General features: G+C 33.3%; 2 protein-coding genes across 2 annotated transcripts; both read left to right on the top strand.

Annotated features, from left to right (window-relative positions):
- The first annotated feature begins 760 nt into the window (after positions 1 to 760).
- On the top strand, positions 761 to 2,953 carry LOC125828270 (putative F-box protein At1g49610). The gene is made up of 4 exons (XM_049507584.1): positions 761 to 1,229; positions 1,368 to 1,780; positions 2,067 to 2,195; positions 2,579 to 2,953. Exons 1-4 carry the CDS (start codon positions 761 to 763, stop codon positions 2,951 to 2,953), a joined length of 1,386 nt encoding a protein of 461 aa, XP_049363541.1.
- Positions 2,954 to 7,695: 4,742 nt separating this feature from the next.
- LOC125828269 (F-box/LRR-repeat protein At5g02910-like) lies at positions 7,696 to 14,859 on the top strand. The gene is made up of 5 exons (XM_049507583.1): positions 7,696 to 8,640; positions 8,771 to 8,935; positions 9,050 to 9,312; positions 14,478 to 14,570; positions 14,685 to 14,859. Exons 1-5 carry the CDS (start codon positions 7,696 to 7,698, stop codon positions 14,857 to 14,859), a joined length of 1,641 nt encoding a protein of 546 aa, XP_049363540.1.
- The last annotated feature ends 7,019 nt before the right edge of the window (positions 14,860 to 21,878 follow it).

The raw sequence follows: 21,878 nt of genomic DNA, 5'->3' as shown, positions 1-21,878 counted from the left end.
CCCTTGAAGGATCGCTGCCTGAAGAAATCAAGAACTTTATGGATCTTCAGAGTCCATATATGGATATTAAATCAGGTGATATCCATAATACAAGTAAAGTAGTTGAAGGTGAGTTTCTTGATTTGCTGGCACAAGTAGAAAGTAAACAACAATTGGCAACTGGACCAATTCTGCCTACAAAATTTGATTGTATCTCGAATAGGAATGATATATGTTTGGAGTGGCTGAATAAACAACTTCTTACGTATATGTTGCAGAATTGCCCCCCTTAGCTTGACATGATTTTCTTTCCTTCTGTAGATAATTCAATCTTTGTTCATAGATTTCTTTGCGCTGATTTGTGCATTAGAGGTTTTGTGTGCGGTCTACATTCCTTTCTGGCCTAACTTTTTCCTGCAATTTTATTTTTGTCATGCATTCTTGTTTCTCAATTCAGCTTTCTCGAAAAGAAAAGGTAAATGCCATAATGATATGTTCTGATAATATCACAACTAAACGGTAGCAACTTTTCTTCGAACCGCGTCTCTTCCTAAGAAACGGTGGCAACTTTTCTTCCTAAGAAACGGTGGCAACACTTCTTCTAAAACATGTGTCTCTTGCTGAAACGGCGCCTGAGGGACATTTAAGTAATTTAACTTTTAAATTCAGGACATACTTATAAATACAGAGGATTCTTCTTGTTAATGCTGAACTGTCAAAGCATTTTATTGTCTGAGAAACCCTATTCATCTCTCTCTGTTGCCCACCACCAACCCCAAAAATGTTGAGAAATTCGAAGAAGCGAAAGGTGAAATTGAGAAAATCGAAGAAGCAAAAGGTGACAGAGGAAGAAGCACCAATCAATAAGTTGCCAGATGCAGTCCTCGTAAAAATTCTCTCACTTCTGCCAACAGAGGAAGCATTCAGAACTTGTGTTATCTCTAAAAAGTGGCAAACTCTCTCAACTTTAATTTATAGCTTCAATTTCAATTGTTCAGAATACCGGGAAAGAGAAGATTTATCATTTATTCATAATGCATTAGAACATTCCCACTCTTCCAAAATCGAAAAGTTTGAACTCGACTTAACCGAATGCATGGACTTGTGTCAATTAGACTACAATTTGAAGTTTGATTTTGATTTCCTAGTCAATCGTTGTTGTAGATTTGCTGTTAAGAGAAATGTGGAAAATCTTGTATTGGGTTTATATAGTCCTGAAGAGTGCCCATTGCCTGAATCTCTCTACACCTGTTCGTCATTGATAACTTTAGATGTTACGCTATGTTGTGGCTTTATTAATGATGCGGTCATTTAGTGGAACTCTCTAAAGAGCATAACATTGGGGTATGTGGTGTTTACCGATGAGGACATGGTGAAATTACTGTCAGGCTGTCCTTCATTGGAAACAATGGAATTATATAGGTATGACGGTTTCTGTCGCGTGGAAATTAATTCATCAACATTAAAGACACTGAAGCTGATAGATTATGGGATTCCTGGAGTTGGATATGAATTAGATGGGGTTTCTGGAGTTAGAGATGAATTAGAAATTTTTGCCCCGTATCTTCAGAATTTGGAAATATCAGGAGATTTTCTTGATGTCAAGTGTAAACTTGTTGATGTCTCTTCTCTAGTTAATGCTAAGATTAATTACAACAATAAATGTATCAATCACATCTCAAATGTTAATGAAGAACACAACTGCCGTGACTATCATCAAGTATTATATTCCCTCATCCAAGAAAATCTTCAAAAGTTATGTTATGCAACTGAGCTAACAATTGGAAATTGGTTCACACAGGTTTGTCTTTAACTCGAAACTCCTTACTCCTTTTTTGGTTAATCTTAAGCAGATAGTTGTAGAATGTAAACATTATAGAATTAATTACAGAAACTTGTGGCACATTCTCCTGTCTAGTTTTTAAACTAAGGTTCTTTATTCATACCGGAAAAGATATGTCCTGAAACGAGGTTTTAGACAATTAGATTTGTCAAAGTATGTACTATCTGTCTGTTGTGAAATACTTCCCTGTTATTGTTACTGCTTTCTCCGTTATTTACTAATTTCGTTGGAATTATTGCACCAGGTCATGTGCATGTTGCAGTTCAAACGGATTCCCGTTTCAGATTTTTACTGCAAATATCTAACCCTGCAGTTGCATATGAGAGCCTCGCCTCATGTGGAAACACTCAACATAGACATGCAAACTATGGAGGTAACTTCCTAGAACTTATCTCTTCTTTTTACATGTATTCATTTTCTTGAAGTTTTAATACCCCTCCACTTTGCTTCCGAAGAAGAATGCAAACATTTCTTAATTATCAGCAAGAAGCTTTGCTTATGTCACTGTAAAGCTTCACGTTACCATAGTAAGTATTGTTGCTTTCTTTGTGGCAAATGAGTTCTGAAATGAGAAGTATAGTAGCGCTATCACTTTTTTTTAATTAAGCTTGTGCTATCACTTTTGCTTTGATTACTTACGCCATCATAATCATTTCCCAAGTACCATTAACACTTCTATAGAATCATATTTTTTCAGAGTTGTGCAATTTCATTTAAGCTGACTTGCATTTGGTTCTGACTATATTTTGTCTCCAGTTAGATGATATTTGCAACTATGTTGACAATTCACGCTGCAACTCTGAGTTACGTGATTTGGCCAAAGGAGATAATATGGATTTGCAGAATTGTGTTTCAAGCGTTGAGTTTCACAACCTCAAGAACGTTAAGATTGTCATCTCATCGAAGCTATGCTTGAAGTATGTCAAATGGGGCTTTAAGAAGCTATTCAAACTTTCAAAATTTCTGTTAATCAATGCATCCGTTTTGGAGAAGTTCATTATCATATCAAAGAGAAGCAGGTGTGAGACATGTTCAGGGAACTGTCTATCCAAATATTTATTTCTATTGGCTTTCAAATTGTTAGATTGTCCAAGATCATCCTCCAATTCTGTGATTATATTCCAGGAGTGAGTTTTTCATGACTTCATTACTGGTAGTTTCCTGTCTCAGGATACTAGAAACGTCGCCTTATATTAAGTTTGTAACCAATTACTAGTTATACTATTGGATTTACCCTTGTGGCATACCAAATGTTATGGTATATTGGTTTCTTATGAAGCTTTTTTTTTGTTATATTGATGTTGAGATTCTCTTGTGACTCTTATTTTCCTAGATCTATTAAGATGAGCGATTTGCAAGTCACATTCTTTTATGATAATTAGCCGCATGAGATGTTATGCTCTGCAACCTTTTCTTTGTCAGTAGCATCAAGGTCTGTGATTGTGCTATTAAATATTTTTACTTGAAGTCAAAGTCATATGATTAGATCTATCTTTTTCTTCGGGCATATGTTAGTTGGCTGGGACAGCTTACAAAACGTTGTGACGAAATTTTTGGAACAACAGCTCTCTTGATATGTGTTGTGCGAAAAAGTTTTATTTAGAAATGGCAATGTGTGATAATTTTTCCATTTTAGGGATCACATACAAAGTTCAAAAAGGAGGCACTGCAACTTTAATACTAATTCACACAGTTTGGTAGTAAACCTCAGTAGTGGTCATCCATTGAACATATGGAAATTTCATATTGAAGAGGTTTTCATTAAAATAAATGATGTTCTTAATTCATTGATAGGACCATTTCTGTACTGAATACTTCTGCTATAAAAACATTGTTTATTACTATCTTTGTGCAAGACAAGTTCCATAAGTAGCCGTAGGTATGCACTTATTCCTCTGTTTCCAGTTTTATCGGCTCTGCAGCGACTTCATTTATTCCTCTGTTCCAGTTTTATCGACTTTGCAGCGACTTTGAGTATGTATGTTTGGCCAAAGGATATAACTATTGATTTGCAACATTGGATTTCAAGCTTTGTATTTCCTGGCTTCTTTCTATTTTGTTTTTTCCTGGTTTTAAAGAACCTATTTTCGATACCCATTGAGCTAACTAATAAAACAACCTAGCTAGTGCACTAACTCAAACCTATTTCTTGCACGAAATGTCCTCCTAACATAGTAGCACTCCTACTAAGAAATGGAAGAGCAAAGTTCTTTCTGTTTGATGACACAATTGCCTCACCTGCCCTCTGCTACACACCTCTTTCGTTCGCCCTAGACCCACCCACCAAATGGAACTCTGCCCTTTTTGTTGGGATAGAGCGAGTATGAAGTCAGGGAGGAAGAAGAAGAGAGGGAAGAAATAATATATTAATATTTACCTATCCCAGCTCTCAGAAATGGAGAAGGAATAAAAATCTAGTGAAAGAAGAATAAGATAAGCTAACACAAAAAAGTCGATTTGATTGACAATATTTCTCTATAAATATGCAGATTTATGTAGCCGAGTCACGAGGGCTTCTTCTACTCCCTTCCCGGAAGATAAAGGGAACTTAGCCTCTGACAAAGAGACAAAGTAGTAGCTGACATACGAATAGCTGGCAAAGGAAGAGCTTCCGCTAAGATTCTGACTTATTTGGAAACTAGATTTGCTGCCCCTAATCCAGGCTGTTAGGGCAAACTAAAGTAGATATGACACCAGATAGCGCTTGTAGCACCCTTTTCTTAAACATATACACTCTTCAAAATTTATTTAACGATTAGCCAATTTGGTACTGAACCACCTTCACCTCCTCCTGCTTCATTAGCCAGTTCAATCCTCTATGCACACATTCACTGCTTATGCCGAAAAAACAATCATGGATTCCGGCGAGAATATAAAAGAAACAACAGCTGTAGACCAACAACAAACCATGGATTCCGGTGAATAGATAGAAGAAACAATAACGGTAGACTGATCAGTTAGTTGCATGAAGCTCTTTTTCTTCACATTCTCTCTCTTATGTCAACATGATCAAATATCCATAACAAGTGCTCTCTCAAACATGTAGCGTTATCTTTGAAATGCTCTTGATACCTTCTCTTTTAGTACTGATTATGGCTTAGGTAATACTTTTTCTTCAATCAGTTTTTCCTTCTCAAAAAATAAAAAATAAATATCTGTTTCTCCCCTAAATTAAAAAATTTCAACTTGACAACGTTGGTCAAGGGACAATGTGAAACTCAGGTCAGTTTCTAAAGAAGAATGTTTATACACATTCATTTGATAATACTAATTTTGAGATTTTGATGTTATGTGGCTATAACGTGAAAGTCTCCGAATAGTATAAAATTGAAGTGGATGATGTTATCTAAGGACCATATTATGAATTTATTGTTGGGCTGTTCATCATTAGAAACTATGGAATAATCACATTTTAAGGATTTTAGTCGCTTTTAAATTACGTCTTCGAAATTGAAGAGGAATTTGATATCATACAATGATGATGAAGAAATTGTTCATTCAGTGGAAATTATTGCCTGCTATCTTCATCATTTGGAGATTTGAGGAAGTCATCATGTTCTCAAGTATAGGCTTGTAGACATGCCATCTGTGGTTGATGCTAAGCTTACGTTCAACATTATATGTATCAAAGACAAAGGTGAATGGAGTGTCTACCAACAAATATTGGATGTGTTTGATACATATAATGTTGAACGTAAGCTTAGTTTTAATCATAGAGGACACGTCTCCAAGCCTACACTTGACACTAAGAAGACTTGTGATCAATTTTTAATCATCATTATATGATATCAAATTCAATCTTTTCAATTTTGAAGACCTAATTTCCGAAGTGACTAAAACCCTTAAAGCATGATAATTCCATAGCTTCTGATGCAGGAAAGCCCAAAAATAAGTTCATACCCTTAAAACATGATAATTCCATAGCTTCTAATGCAGGAAAGCCCAATAATAAGTTCATAATATGATCATTGGATAACACTATCCACTTCAATTTTATGCTCTTTATAGACTTCCATGCTATGACCACATTAGCATCAAAATAACAAAATCCTAAAACTAGTGTCATCATCGATGAACAGGTGTATAAATATTCAGGCAATGCACAAACCTCTTCTTCAAAAACTAACCGGAGTTGCATATTTTCAGCTTGTATGCATCCGGCTTAAGGCTGTCGTGAGTTGGAATTTTATTTTTTTGGAGAAATGAAATGACCTAATACATAGGATATGTATCTTTCATGGTAACTAGAGGTACTAAAAGAGAATGTATCAAGTAAATTCCAGTGATAACACCACCTTTTTGAGAGACCACTTGTTCTGAGTGTCTGAGCAGTCGGCATAAGAGAGAAAATGTGAATGAGAAGAGCTTCCGACAATTGACTGATTCGGTCTACAACTATTGTTTCTTCTATCTTTTCACCAGAATTCATAGTTGGTTACACTTTGATGGTATATGCTAATCAATTAGCACAGCAAATCTAATATATGCTTTAATAAATGGCAAAATCAGAAGTGTTGTTTGTGGTTTTGTTTAGAAATGGCAACTTAATAATATACATCATTTTTACCGAACTCTAATATATCCATATTTAGGTGTACCATTTCATGAGTAAATATTTCAATAACATGTGCCGTTTCATGAGTAGTAGTCCAAACAAAAATGGAGTCGTGCTACGGATATCTAAGACAGGGAAACTTTAGTACAAATTCAGATAGTACTGAGCAGTTTTCTCTCAAAAGGGAGAAATGTACAACATCTAGATCATAAAATTCGTTATCTTTTCAGATTTGACGGAATGCTGTAAAATGTTTGTACAGACCAGTTGATGATGTGTTTTTTCCATTGCATTCTTCTTTCTCAATTCACCTTTCCTGGAAAGAAATATAATGTTAAATGTCATAATGACTGATGAATTCAGAGCTTTTTGGCATCAATATAATCACAAGACTTTAATGCTATTGAGAAAGCAGGGTAGGGTAGCAAAACACAACATTTCAAGAAAATATCAATAGCATAACATTTGGTACGCAATAAGGGTACAGTTCATTGAACAACTCTCGCACTTTCTTGTCTTTGATATGATAATGAACTTCTACAAAACAGTTGCACTCTGAAATTTTGAGAAGTTTGTCATAACCATGTTTGAAATGATCCTTCAAACACACCAAGAAGAGTCGACAATCTTAACATTCCCGAGGTCGGGTACCCTTTGTGCCAAATAATTTGACTCAAATTGGCACCAGGAACAAATTGGAGACAGAATATTATCAGGACCAACTGCAGATTAGCCTAATGGAAATTGATTTCAAAGTAGAAGTGCCTGGCACACAAACACTTCAGAACCAACAAATCTGAAAGTATCCATGTCTATGTTAAGTGTCTCCGCTCTGCTCTGAACAAATTAAACTTTTTCGTATGCAACTCCTCTCATATCTAAATTAGGACAATCCAAAACACAAGTAATCAATGCATGAATTAACTATTACTAACTAATCTCTTTAAAAAGTAAAATCCTCACTCCACTCATGCTTTCAATGTTGAGCAATGAACTCTTCTGTCTCGAGAAGATTACGACTTTTCAAAAAAATGGTGGCAACTCTTCTTCTAAAAATGCGTCTTTTGCTGAAGCAGCGCCTGTTTTTATAAGAGGGACATTTAAGTAATTTAACTTTTAAATTTATATTCTGAAGATCTTTGACTTTTAAATTTAAATTCTGAAGATCTTTGACTTTTAAATTTAAATTCTGAAGATCTTTGACTTTTAAGATAGTATATATATGTGTGGTAGGTAATATTGATCTGTCAAAGCATTTTATTGCTGAGATAAACACAAACAAACCAATCAATCAATCTCCCCTCTTTTGCCGAAGGAGATGACAAATCTGAAGAAGCAAAAGGTAACAGAGGAAGAAGCACCACAAGGAATCAGTAAGTTGCCGGATCAACTCCTCCTTCAAATTCTCTCACTTCTCCCAACAAAGGATGCATTCAGAACTTGTCTAGTTTCTCCAACGTGGCGGCGTCTCCCAACTTTAATTGATAGCTTCAATTTCACTTGTTCAACTGACCGGGAAAGAGAAGATTTCTCCTTTATTCAAAATGCATTAGCACATTCCCTCTCTTCCAAAATTATAAAGTTCAAACTTGACTTAACTGACTTGAGTCTATCAGACTGCAGTTTCAGGCCTGAGTATGAAACCCTAATCAGTGGTTGTTTTAGTTTTGCTGTTGAAAGAGAAGTGGAAAATGTTCTGTTGTGGTCTCAGTATAGTTATGGGTGCACATTGCCTGAATCTCTCTGCACATGTTCATCCTTGATAACTTTAGATGTTAAACATTGTGGCTTTAATAACGCGGTCATATCGTGGAACTCTCTAAAGAGTATAAAGTTGGGGCATTTGATGCTAACCGATGTTGAAATGGTGAAATTATTGGCAGGCTGTCCTGCATTGGAAACAATGGAATTATATAGCTATACTGGTTTCCATCGCCTGGAAATTAATTCCCTAAAATTGAAGACACTTAAGTTGAAAGATTATGTTCGGAGTGATGGAAATGGAGATGACTTAGAAATTCTTGCCCCGTATATTCAGCATTTGGAAATATCAGGAGAAGATCTCAAGTGTAGGCTTGTTGATGCATCTTCGGTAGTGAATGCTAAGCTCATTTACAGCTTTACCTGTATCAAAGGCATTCCAAGTACTTATGTGGAAGACTGCTGCCGTGACTATCGTCAAGTAGTATATACCCTCGTCCAAGATAATCTTCAAAAGTTATGTTATGCAACTGATCTAACAATTGGAACTTGGTTCACACAGGTTTGTCTTTAACTCGAAAGTCCTTACAATTAGATTTGTCAAAGTACTATATATCTATTGTGAAGTACTTCCCTTTTGTTGTAATTGTTTTCTCCATTATTTACTAGTTTCGTTGGGATTACTGCACCAGGTCATGTGCACATTGCAGTTCAAAGGGTTGCCCATTTCAGAATTGAATTGCAAATATTTAACGCTGATGTTGCATATGACAACGTTTAATATGTACGGAGTAGCTGGTCTTTTGAGAGTCTCGCCACATGTGGAAACAATCAGCATAGAATTGGAATATACGCTGGTAAACTTCCTGGAACTTATCTCTTCTTTTTACATTTTTTCATTTGGTTGAAATGTTTGTCACATTTAATCTGACCTGCATTTGGTCCTGATTATATTTTTTTTTTGTCTCCAGTTAGATGATTTCCCGATGTACAATTTCTGCTGCAACTCTGAGTTACTTGATTTGGCCAAAGAAGATAATATGGATTTGCTGAGTGGGGTTTCAAGCGTTGAGTTTCACAACCTCAAGAAGGTTAAGGTTGTCATCTCCTCAGATGCGTGCTGGAAAGATCATGTCAAAAGGGGCTTTGAAAAGGTTACCAAACTTTCAGAATATATGTTATTGAATGCACCAGTTTTGGAGAATTTTGTCATTATCATATCAAAGAGAAGAAGGTGCGAGACATGTTCAATGAACTGTCTGTCCCAACATTTATCTCTATTGGCCGACAAATTGTTAGGTTGTCCAAGATCGTCCACTAATGCTGCGATTAACTTCCAGGAGTGAGCTTTGCATGAGTTCACTGCTAGTAGTTTCCTGTCTCGAGATATTAGAAATGTTGCCTTATATATTTTGAGTTTTTGATAAACTACTCATGGAATCTTTGTCTTCTCTATGTAGTGTGTAACTAATTACTATTGGAATTACCCTTGTGGTAACCAAATGTTATGGTATCTTGGTTTCTTATGAAACATTTTCTGTATTCACTTTGCTGGCATATGCTAATTAGAAGTGTCGTTTGTGGTTTTGTTAAGAAATGGCAATCTTTACATGAGAAAACCATTTCATGAGTAATGATCCAAACGAAAAGTGATTCAGTCACTACAACTTTAGGTCTTGTGGACGACCATCTGGCAATTGACTCATTTGGTCTACAGCTTTAGATCTTGTGGACGACCAAAGGAGCTCTTGGAGTTTCACATTAATTATTCCACATTTCACACTTTTAAGTGCCCACATCGTCAAAGTCTTATGTTTCTCTTCATTCATTTTCATTTCTTCCATTTTCCATTTATAACATTCTCTCTGTTATGCCAACGGGAGTAGATATCCGTTACAAGCGTCTGATCAGTCGGTATAAGAGAGTGAAGGAAAAGAGCATCTGGCAATCGACTGATTTGGTCTACAGCTTTAGGTCTTGTGGACATCCAAAGGAACTCTTGGAGTTTTACATTAATTATACCACGTGTTACTCTTTTAAGTGCCCACATCGTTATTTGTCATTTGTCATTTATCACTGCTCTCTCCCTCAAATTTCTCCATTTCCCCTTGCTTTTACTTGGTGTGAATAGAAAGTGTAATACAGAACATTCTTGGATTTACTTGGGAAGTTTTAGATCTTGTGACGCTGCACACTCCCCCTCATTGAACTGACAAGTACAAATGGATTTTGTGTGTGTCTCACTTTCTTACTTAGTTCTTTTGTTCAGTAAGTACGAGCAACTTGAATCCAATTCAGTATTAGGAACTAATGCTTTCAGTTCCGCAAGATCATGATTCATGGGACTGTAAGGCTGGTAGACATTCCATTTCGCCTTTACCTTTTTCTCCATCTTATTTTGTCAATGTAACTCCTCAATGATTTACTTTGAATGCGTCAGATATCCAAAAGGTTCTGGAATGCAAAAATACTTTTTGGTGTAAATACATGTCACCCTCCCACACCCTCACTTGCTGATGTAAATACTTTTTGCTTATGATTAGGTAAATTTCTGTACTTCAGAATTCTCTGAAAAACTTTCTACTTTTAGCCTATGTTTTTGGTAATCATTTCTGCCAATGCACACTGATCATATCCCACATTTTTTTTTTGAAACTCAAGCCATTCACCCTCTAAGAAATCATTAAAAGACTGAATCTTTCAACTAAAATAAGTTATTTTATTGTATTAAAATATTATATATATACAGTTTTATTAACTACGCTTTAGTTTTATAATATATTATGTTGAAATATTTCTAAGGATACTGTTAATTTTATAATTATTTTTTCTTGATCAGATATGAAATACTTTTAAAATATTTTTATGTGTTTGTACTTTATTCTTTTTATGTCGTTTGAATAAAAATATTATGTCAAATCCAAATAAAAATTCAAAATATTTTTTCCGTATCAAATTTATGTAAAATTATAATATAATTAGCAAAACAAAAATAATAACATTCCAATATTCCTTGTTTCTCTCGCTATACAACCCTAAATTATAACATCATCATTTGTATGTATAATTATCTGTCACATATTTTGTTAAAATATTTGGTACAAAAAAATAGGCTAAATCTATTTGTATTTTAAATTTATGTAACTCTAAACATAAATTTGTAGTTCCTATAGCAGCATTAACAAAACAAAAATTAACAAAAAAAGAAAAAAGGAAAAAAGGGCAAACAATTATTTTTTTTTTAAAAAAAATAATCTATTTGATGAGGTTTACTAACATGTTTTTTTCTTTATCTTTATAATAATTTAGATTATAGATCCCTTTTAATTATTTTTTAAAACAATAAAAACTCATAAAATTCTCTGTAAGCAATTATTTTAAAAAAAACACATGCAAAAAAACAAAAGAAATATTAATCTTAGAAATATAAAAACAAAGAAACAGAAAAATATGTTTTATTGTGTTTAGAGGAAATAAAAAAAGAAAAAAAAATATCGGAGCGTCGTAGACCATCTCGTTCTCGCAATGCACAACAATATACATCAAGGCTTTAATTGTGACGTTCTTCACACATAATTCTTTATTTTTCACTCGCGTCTGTCTTTCTTCTTTTCTTCACAACTATTTGAGCACTTATTATCATCATTCCACTGTAATATGCACTTACCTATATACAATTCATTTTACAAAAGTAAAACCACAAACATATTATATTTTTACACAAATTTAATACGGAAAAAATATTTTGAAAATATTTTGATTTTAACTAAAACATATATAGAAAATGTATTAACATGCCATTTAATTTCATGATATCAAATATTTTATATGGAATGTTAGAACTAATAAATTATGAACATAATTTTTTTTATTCAAATGACATAAAAAGAATAAAGTACAAACACGTAAAAATATTTAAAGTATTTCATATTTGATCAAGATAGAATAATCATAAAATTAATAGTATCTTTAGAAAAAATTCACCATAATAAATTATAAAACTAAAAGCATAGCTGATACAACTATAGATATAATATTTTAGTACAATAAAATAAATTGTGTACTGATAATATTAATTTAATATGCTCAAATAAATAAGTTAATGATTAGTATTATTATATTATTATAAATTAAATTATATTATCAAGTTCATAATACATTTTATTAGTTATTTTTAATTATAAAACTATTACATTTTAAATTATCCGCGCAACGCGCGGGCACGTATACTAGTAATTAGTAATAACTGAGAGAATTTATAATGTTATAACTAAAGAATTAATGATAGATGAATTTCTAATAAATTTTATACTTACATAAACAAATAGGCCTTTTAATTAATGTTACTATTTTTTTTATAGTTATTAGATTTTAATTTAGTGTAGGGACAAAATGAAAATATTTATTCCATATTACTAAATATAAATTTTATTTTGTTAATGATAAAATTTCAATGATTCATATATATTTACATATTTTCACATTTGTTGTGAGATTTTTTTAAAAAAAAAAAGATCTCGGAAAATTTTAAAATAATATATTTTGAAGTTAGAGGATCTAGTTAACTTGTAATACATTCATGAAATATATCAATACCTACCCAACTATATATATATATATATATATATATATATATATATAGGTTTGCATTAATGAAAATATTTATCTCATAAAAATTAGCTATTAAACAAATAATAAAATTAAACTAATACAAACTTCAACTTGCGTTATTAGAAGTCATATGAACTTTTCTTTGTCGAAAATACTGAAATGTTAAGAAATATAGTAAATTAGTAAAACAAATGGGCAATGTTTACATAGTAATAACTATTTTAAAGCAAATGTCCTGACAATCTAAATTACATAAGTCGAATCGATAAATAAAGTCATCTTTTGTCTTGAGCTTCAAAAAATAAATCGTGGCAATTCTCTAACTCTTGAGAAGTTTGATAATTTTGGAAAAAATATTTTGAAGCATATATCTACATCACAAGAGAAATTGTTAACAAAAACAATGACTTTATACTACAATAAAAATTAAACTAATACAAACTTCAACTGACGTTATTACAAGTCATATGAGATTTTCTTCGTCGAAAATACTGAAGTATTAAAAGATAGTAAATCAGTAAAACAAAAGGGCATGTTTATATAGTAATAACTATTTTGAAGGACCAAATTTTTTGTGTCTTATCTGAAAAGTCATAACCATTCCAAGAAGTCACAACCTTTTGAAAAAATCACAACTCTTTAGAAAATTCATAACTCTTTGAAAAAGTCACAACTCTTTGAAAAAATCACAACTCTTTGGAAAAGTCACAACTTATCGAAAATTTTTAACCCTTTGAAAAAAGTCACAACTTATCAGAAAGGCATAATACATATATTGGACCCTAAACTTGGCTTCAAATTTCAACTTTGACCTCCAACTTTCATAGTGCACAAACAAGCACTTTAACTATCCAACCTTTTAATAAATAAACACGTGTGTCCTACCTGGCAAAACGCGTGATGTGCATGTATTTTGCGCGAGTTAGGAGTAATTTTTGAGGCCCACAACAGTAGAAAAATGCTGAAATGACAAATCTACCCTTAATCAATCCCTTTTATATATATAATATCTTTATATTTCCAAATCAAAATCTCATTTCTCTTTCCTCCTCTTTCAAATCAAAATTTTTTTCCTCTCTTTTAAAACGATTTGTGCTCATATTTAGTGCAAATGGCTTCTAATTTTTTTTGTCATTGTGGAAAAAGAGCTATAACCCTTGTATATTAATTAAAAGTAATTTTAATTTTTTTTTTAGTTCTAAAATGGACATGTAAAGTATTTAATTAATTGGCAGCCACTGAGTGGCTCACTAATACACGTGGGAGCGTTTGCATTTCACGCTCTTTGCCTCCAAAAATCGCGTGTTTATTTATTAAAAGGTTGGATAGTTAAAGTGCATGTTTGTGCACTATGAAAGTTGGAGGTCAAAGCTAAAATTTGAAGCCAAGTTTAGGGTCCAATATATGTATTATGCCTATCAGAAAAGTCACAACTCATCAAAATAGTCAAAACTTATGTTAGGGATATTATAGTAATTTAACATTTAAGTTAGGAGTTCATGCTTTTAAGGTAATATAGATATAGAAGATATAGATAGATATAATTAATTAATTAATTAATAATAATAATATGATAATGTTAATTAAAAAGTTGAAGGGCATTTTCGTAATCCAACTCAGGGGCTGTTCTATGCTTTGTAAAATAAGGCTTATGCCTTAGGCCTCCAAATTTTTATCAAGAATAAATTATGTGTTAAAAATTTTATAGAAAAAATTGATTATTTATGATTAAAAGTATAATTTTTAAAAAATATATTATTTTACCCACTTTAACATCTTTTGTGACAGTGAGAAGAGGCAAGATACTAGTAATGCCTCAAGAGATCTATTATGTTCGAATAGCTTTGATGCTTTATTGGAGACTACTGGAAAGCAAGTTAGGTTAGCAGAGAATGACCACGATTTGATCCAAGAAAAATAAGTCTCATCACCTGCTTTAAATAGCAAATTAAGTCTAGAAGCTCCTGTATTTGTGCCTAAATGTGTGCTTGCAAGGAAGAATGAGTCAAGTGCCTTAGTGTCAAATACAATTGATTTAGGTGAGGATTCTCTTGATGAAGATGGAGTGGATTTGGGTGAGGATTCTCTTGATGAAGATGAGGAAGACAATAGGTTGGACATTTTCTTTGATAGAGAGGCTAGGGAAGGGGATATATCACCTAGGCAATAAAGAAGTGGAAGCAAAAAAAGCAAAAAGAAGACATATGCAAGGCAACATAGTTGGGACGGTAAAATGACCGAGGAGTTTGTTCCAAGGCACCTACCGATGCGACAGGCAAAACAAAACCATTTGACAGTATCAACAGGTTCAACTAGATCCAATAAATCCATAAAGAAGGTATGAATCATCAAGTGTTGTTGGATAAGTTTGAAGAAGAAGACAAGAGAAAAATACTTCAAGTTATTTTTGATGGGTAATCAATCTTTTTTAATTCATGCTTTAGTAATAGAAAGTTTGAGGCTGGTAACTCAACTTTCTTCTTGATTGACATATTTTTACATTATTTAAGCATCCTTATTTGTAATATCATCATGGAGTGTATTACAAATTGCTCTATGATGATCAGAAAATACTTAGTTTTCTCTAGCTCTTATTTTCTTCATGCTTGTTAGGTAACAGAAGTTAGGTACTTCATTAGGGTTAGTAAGGTAAGGTCTAGCCCCCCTTGCTTGTACTTGTCCATATTGATATTTTTTATGTTTAATAAAAGTGTCTAGCGGTAAATTTGTTTTTTTAAAAATACTTTGTTAAAAATAAAAATTAATAATGAAAAGTGTTGAACAAAGTGAAGTACAAACTCTTTTTTATTTGTTTTTAAATTTTAGCTTCAAGCATTACAACAAGCATATTAAAATGGGTATACCAAGTCATCAACTTCATGAGATTCTATGGTTCTAACTCTTATCTTTATTCTATATATATATATATATATATATATATATATATGAATGAATTACCAGAGCTAATCTAATATATGCTTTAAATGGCAAAATCAGAAGTGTTGTTTGTGGTTTTTCTTAGAAATGAAAATCTTTACATAATTTTTACCGAACTCTAATATATCCATTTTTAGGTGTACAATTTCATGAGTACTAGTCCAAACGAAAAGTGATTTGTGCTGCAAATATTTAAGGCACTGCAACTTTAGTACAAATTCAAACCTTTTTAGGCAACATTCACCATTTTTACCAAAACTTGAACTAGATATAAGAAAATCTGTCTTTTCCATTATTACAAAATTACTTTCAGTTTTTATTAAGATAATTTTGAATTTGTGGTTTAAAATAATCCATCTATGTACATATGGAAATTTCATATTGGAAAGATTTTGTTAAAAAAAATGATGTATCATCTAATTCATTGATAGGACCTTGAAGATCATTGTTTTTTTTTTTTAACTTTGTGCAAGACAAGTTCCATAAGTATACCTGTTGGTTATTTTGATATTTGAATATTAGTTTTCACTAACAATACCCATTGATCTAACTAATCCGGATTCATGCTGCTAGGACATAGATAGTACGTGTAGCATCCTTTTCTTAAATATAATATTGTCCTCAATATTTATTTAATTATTAGCCGGCTTGGTCCTGAACCTCCTCCAGCTTCTTCTTCTTCATTAGCCAGTTCAATGCTTTTGGGTCTTATTTTCCTTGAAGGACTCGAGTCTAGATTGAATCAATGTAAGTACAAAATTTACACAAAATGCCAGCAAGAGAGAGATATTTTTTCTTAGGGACTTTTGGCTGTTTAGTGCTTTAGGGAGTGCAACAAAATAAACAAAATAACATTCTTTAAAAATAATATTTTTTTAGGAATAAAATGTGTTTTTTAAAGAAAATATATTTATCAAGAAATAAACATTTTTGACAGTATGAGTATTTATAGACTAAATTATTGATAATAAATACATATTAAGACTTACTTTGTTGAATTTCACATAATTTAAAGACATTTTGTCTAAATAATTATATCAAAATTGGATCAAAAGTGTACCAAATTTATGCCAATATATTACTCAATTTGCTCATTTTGTGCCTAAGTTAAAACTGAACGGAAAGGGGGGCGATACCTTCTAAGCATTTCTGGATTCCGGCAAACAACAGATGTAGATCGACCAATCAGTTGCCAGATTTCGGCAAACAACATCTGGATTCCGGCAAGAAGATAAAAGAAACAACAGTTGTAGACCAACAACAAACCATGGATTCCAGCTGAGAAAATAGAAGAAACAATAGCTGTAACCAAAAACCAACCATGGATTCCGGCGAAAAGACAGAATAAACAACAACGGTAGACCGATCAGTTAGTTGCCTGAAGCTCTTTTTCTTCACAGTCTCTCTATTATTCTAACGGAATCAGATATCCGTAACAAGTGCTCTCTCAAACAGGTAGCTTTATCTTTGAAATTTACTTGATATCTTCTCTTTTAGTAACTTTAATTATCACAAAGGATATGTATCCTAGGTTGATTATGGCTTAGGTAATTTTGTTTTTCTCCCAAATTAAAAAAATTCAACTTACAACTTTGATCAAAGGAAAATGTGAAACTCAGGTCAGTTTCAAAAAAGAGATTTGCATTGCCGGAATGTTTATACACATTCGTTTGATAATACTAATTTTGAGATTTTGATGTGCATGTGGATATAATTTGAAAATCTCCGTATAGTATAAAATTGAAGTGGATGGTAATATCTAAGGACCATATTGCGAATTTATTGTTGGGTTGTTCTCCATTAGAAACTATGGAATCATTCCGTTTTAAGGATTTTAGTCGCTTCGAATTTAGGTCTTAGAAATTGAAGAGAATTTGTTATCATATAATGATGATGAAGAAATTGATCATTTTGTGGAAATTGTTGTCTCCTCCAGTACATTCATTATTCAGAGATTTCAGGAAGTCATCATCTTTTTAAATGTAGGCTTGTAGCCATATCATATGTGGTTAATACTAAGCTTATGTTCGACATTACATCCATCAAAGACATCCAATATTATACCGCATGTTACATGTCTTTGATACATGTAATGTCGAACGTAAGCTTAATTAGTATTAACCATGGAGGATATGTCTACAAGCCTACACTTGAGACCATGAAAACTTCCTGAAATTCCTAAATGATGAAGATATGGGGCAACAATTTCCAAGGAATGATCAATTTCTTCATCTTCATTTTATGATATCAAATTCAGTCTCGTTAGTTTTGAAGACCTAATTTCCATGCGACTAAAACCTTTAAAACAAGATAATTTCATAGTTTCTAATGCAGGACAACCCAACAGTAAGTTCACAATATGGTCATTGGATAACACTATCCACTTCAATTTTATGTTTTTAGAGACTTTCATGCTATGGACACATTAGCATCAAAATCCCAAAATTAGTGTTATAAACGATGAACAAGTGCATAAACATTCAGGCAATGCATAAACCTCTTCTTCAGAAACTAACCGGAGTTTCATATTTTCCACCTGTGTGCATCCGGCTCAAGGCAATCAAGTTGGATTTTTTAATTTTGGAAGAAATAGAATAACCTAATACATAATGAACATAGCATACATATCGCTCATGGTAATTAAAAGTACTAAAACAAAAGGTATCAAGTCAATTCTAGAGATAGCGCCACCTTTTTGAGAGAGCGGTTGTTACGAGTGTTTGATCAGTCGGTATAAGAGAGCAAAGGAGAAGAGCATCCGGCAATTGATTGATTTGGTCTACAGCTTTAGGTCTTGTGGATGACCAAAGGAGCTCTTGGAGTGTCACATTAATTATACCACGTTTTACTCTTTTAAGTGCCCAAATCGTCAAAGTCTTACGTTTCTCTTCTTTCATTTTCATTTCTTCCATTTGTCATTTATCATTGCTCTCTCCCTTTAATTTCTTTTACTTGGTATGAATAGAAAGTATAACACAAAATATTTTTGGATTTACTTGGCATGTTTTAGATCTTGTGACTCTGCACACTCCAACTTATACATACTCTTCTTCATTGAACTGACAAGTAGAAATTGATTTTGTGTGCATCTTTTAAAAAGGAAGTACAGAGACTGTGGGAGCTGTCTAGCAAAACAGACTCCCCAGCTTGTAGAGAATAGCAGAGGAAAAGTATAATTCGGGAAACCTTCTGCTAGACCAAGATCGTTAAGTAAGATCGGAAGATTCAACTAAAGAAGAAGAGGAAGCTAGAAAGTTAAAGAAAGAGTTTGGAAAAAAGAACTTTGAAATGGAAGAAGACTTTTTAAGTGCTTTGATTTTTCCTTCAATGCAAATGTACAAGGCCATCTCCTATTTATACTTGTCTAGGGATGGTTCTAGAAACTCTTCTAGATACATCTATAAGAAAGTTCTAGTGAACTTATCTTCTAGCAACTACTCTAAAATATCTAGATATTTCCTTAAGACAACTACTCTAGAATATCTATATATTTCTTCAAGATAATTTCTAAGTTTCTATACTAGGACATTCTAGAGAAATCTATGTTATTCAAAAAATCATCTTTAACTTTTTTCACACTCCCCCTTAAAGTGATTTTTTTAAAACTATCCCAATCTTGCCGCGGAGAAGCTCAAATGAAGCTTTTGGAGGTGACTTGGTGAAGATATCAACAATATTCTCCTGACTTCGTACCTCCAACGTATATAAAGTTCCATCAAGAACTTTTTCTTGAATGAAATGATGTTCCACCTCAATGTGCTTAGTTTTTGCATGAAATACCAGATTGTTTGCGAGCTTGATGGCACTTTGGTTGTCTCCAAAGATCGTAGTTGGCTTTGATATAGATAGATGCAAATCTTCAGCAAGTCTTTAGAGCCATACACATTCTTGAGCAGTAAGAGCTGCTGCTTTATATTCCGCCTCTGTAGTTAACAAAGAAACTGAATCTTGCTTCTTACTGCACCAAGAAATACATGTTCCACCATAGAGAAAGATATAGCCTGATGTTGATCTTAGATTATCCATATCACCACCAAAATCTGCGGTGGTATATCCGATTAATACCAAGTCATTCTTTCTTTTTAAAAATAGGCCCATATCTGATGTTGAGTTGTACTTCAGGATCCTCTTTGCAGCTTCCAAGTGTGGCTTTCTTGGTGACTACATAATTCTGTTGACATATCCAACAAAAAAGGCAATGTCTGGCCTTGTAATAGTCAAATACAAGAGACTTCCAATTAGAGCTCGATAAGGCTTGGGATCTACAAGAAGTGAGCCTTCTTCATGCCTTAGCCTCATGCTAGTCTCCAAAGGCGTAGATCACTTTTTGCTTTGTTTCACCCCAAACCTGTCCACAAGCTTCTTGGCATACCCTTCTTGGGTAACAAAGACCCCTTTACTTGTGTTTGTTACCTCTAAGCCAAGAAAATGATGTAATTCTCCCAACTTCTTGATATCAAATCTTAGGGCAAGCTCTTCTTGAAGTCGTGCAACTTCATCATCATTATTTCCTATTATTATCATGTCATCCATGTACAAGAGAACAACCACATGCAAATCTTTTTGTTTCTTAACAAACAAGCTAGGATTTGAATGTGATGTGGTATAGCCACAAAAATATAGATATTGAGCAATTTTCCATACCATGCTCGTGGAGCTTGCTTGAGTCCATAAAATGTTATTTTAAATTTGCAAACATAATCAGGATGTAAGTTAGAAACATACCCGGGTGGTTGTTCCATATAAATATCTTTGTCAAGTTCTCCATACAAGAAAGCATTCTTCACGTCACGTTGCCATAGTTTCCAACCATACGAGGCTACCATGGCTAGTACAACTTGAACTGAGATCATCTTAGTCACTGGACTGACGGTTTCTTCATAGTCATCACCATATTTTTGAGAAAAGCCTCGAGCAACCAATCTAGCTTTATATCTGTCTATGCTATCATCTGCTCTTCTTTTGATTTTGTAAACCCATTTGAAAGAAACGGGTTATACATCTCTTGGCTTTGGCACAAGGCTCCAAGTTTTATTTTTCATTAAAGCCTTTATTTCATCATCCATGGCAAGCTTCCACTCTTTGACTCCTTTAGCTTCTTCATAAGATGAAGGTTCTTCATTGTCAATTTGCCCTGCAAAGAAACAAGAATATGTACTAACAAAGTTTTCATCTCTGAAGCGAGCTGGATTAACAATAGTTCTGTTTGGTCTTTATGAAACTAGTGCATCGTCTTCTTGTTGAGTTTCTGGGCTTCCCCTTTCACTTAGCTCTTCAACATCTGTATTATCTGGAGAAGCACTTGTGATGTGCAAGTTTGAAACTCCAGGGTTCAGTATTTTAGAACCCCCTCCTTTGATATAACTCCATAATACAAGGAGGTTTCATCAAATACAACATCCCTAGAAACAACAAAATGATGAGTTTTCGGATCCATGCACTTCCAACCCTTTTTCCTTTTATCGTATCCGACAAAGATGCATCTTTTTACTTTGGGATCCAACTTGCTCCATTGAGAATCAGGGATATGAACATAACAGATAGATCTAAACACTTTTAGGTTTTTTATGTTAGGCTTCTCTCCAAACATTAAGTCATAGGGAGACTTCATGTTGTTTGGAGAAAGCGGCATCCTGTTGATCACATAAGCTGCACATTTCATACCTTCAGCCCACAGGGCTCTAGGTAAATTTTTGGCATGAAGCCAGCTTTTACATATCTCTATTAAGTGTCATATCTTTCTTTCTGCCACTCCATTTTGTTGTGGCGTATCAGCACAAGTAAGTTCTCTTTTAATGGCATATTGACGACAAAAAGAGAGAAACTCTTCAGAAGTGTACTCACCACCGTTATCTGTTCACAACCTCCTTATTCTTGAGCCAAGCTCACCTTCAATAGTTTCCTTGAATTCCATAAACTTGTTGAGAACTTCTGACTTGTGCTTCACAAAATAAACCCATGTGAATCTAGTAAAATCATCAATAAAAATTAGCAGATAAGAACAACCGGAGAACGAAGGAGTTCTTGTTGGCCCCATAAAATCACTATGAATTAGCTCTAGTGGAACAATGCATCTTGACAAGGATCTATCAATCGGAAGACGACGTGCCTTTCCATAATGACATCCTTCACAAATTTCAACTCCACCAAAATTGCTTAAGTTAGGCAATCCTTTTACTAGATTCAATTTTACCATGACTTTTAATTTTTCCATGTTAAGATGCCCAAGTCTAGCATGCCATAGATATGAAG

The sequence above is a fragment of the Solanum verrucosum genome, unplaced genomic scaffold (assembly GCF_900185275.1).
Source record: "Solanum verrucosum unplaced genomic scaffold, falcon-dt-bn FXZP01000047.1, whole genome shotgun sequence".
Lineage (NCBI taxonomy): Eukaryota > Viridiplantae > Streptophyta > Magnoliopsida > Solanales > Solanaceae > Solanum > Solanum verrucosum.
The sequence above is the reverse complement of the archived record's forward strand: the minus strand, read 5'-3'. Positions and strand labels throughout refer to the sequence as shown.

Bases quoted from the DNA above. Each gene is read 5' to 3' on its own strand.
- LOC125828270 (XM_049507584.1), top strand. From the start codon at position 761: ATGTTGAGAAATTCGAAGAAGCGAAAGGTGAAATTGAGAAAATCGAAG. The intron at 1,781-2,066 runs GTTTGTCTTTAA...TTATTGCACCAG, and splicing joins TTGGAAATTGGTTCACACAG to GTCATGTGCATGTTGCAGTT. The intron at 2,196-2,578 runs GTAACTTCCTAG...TTTTGTCTCCAG, and splicing joins TAGACATGCAAACTATGGAG to TTAGATGATATTTGCAACTA.
- LOC125828269 (XM_049507583.1), top strand. From the start codon at position 7,696: ATGACAAATCTGAAGAAGCAAAAGGTAACAGAGGAAGAAGCACCACAA. The intron at 8,641-8,770 runs GTTTGTCTTTAA...TTACTGCACCAG, and splicing joins TTGGAACTTGGTTCACACAG to GTCATGTGCACATTGCAGTT. The intron at 9,313-14,477 runs GTGCGAGACATG...CTTTTGTGACAG, and splicing joins ATCATATCAAAGAGAAGAAG to TGAGAAGAGGCAAGATACTA.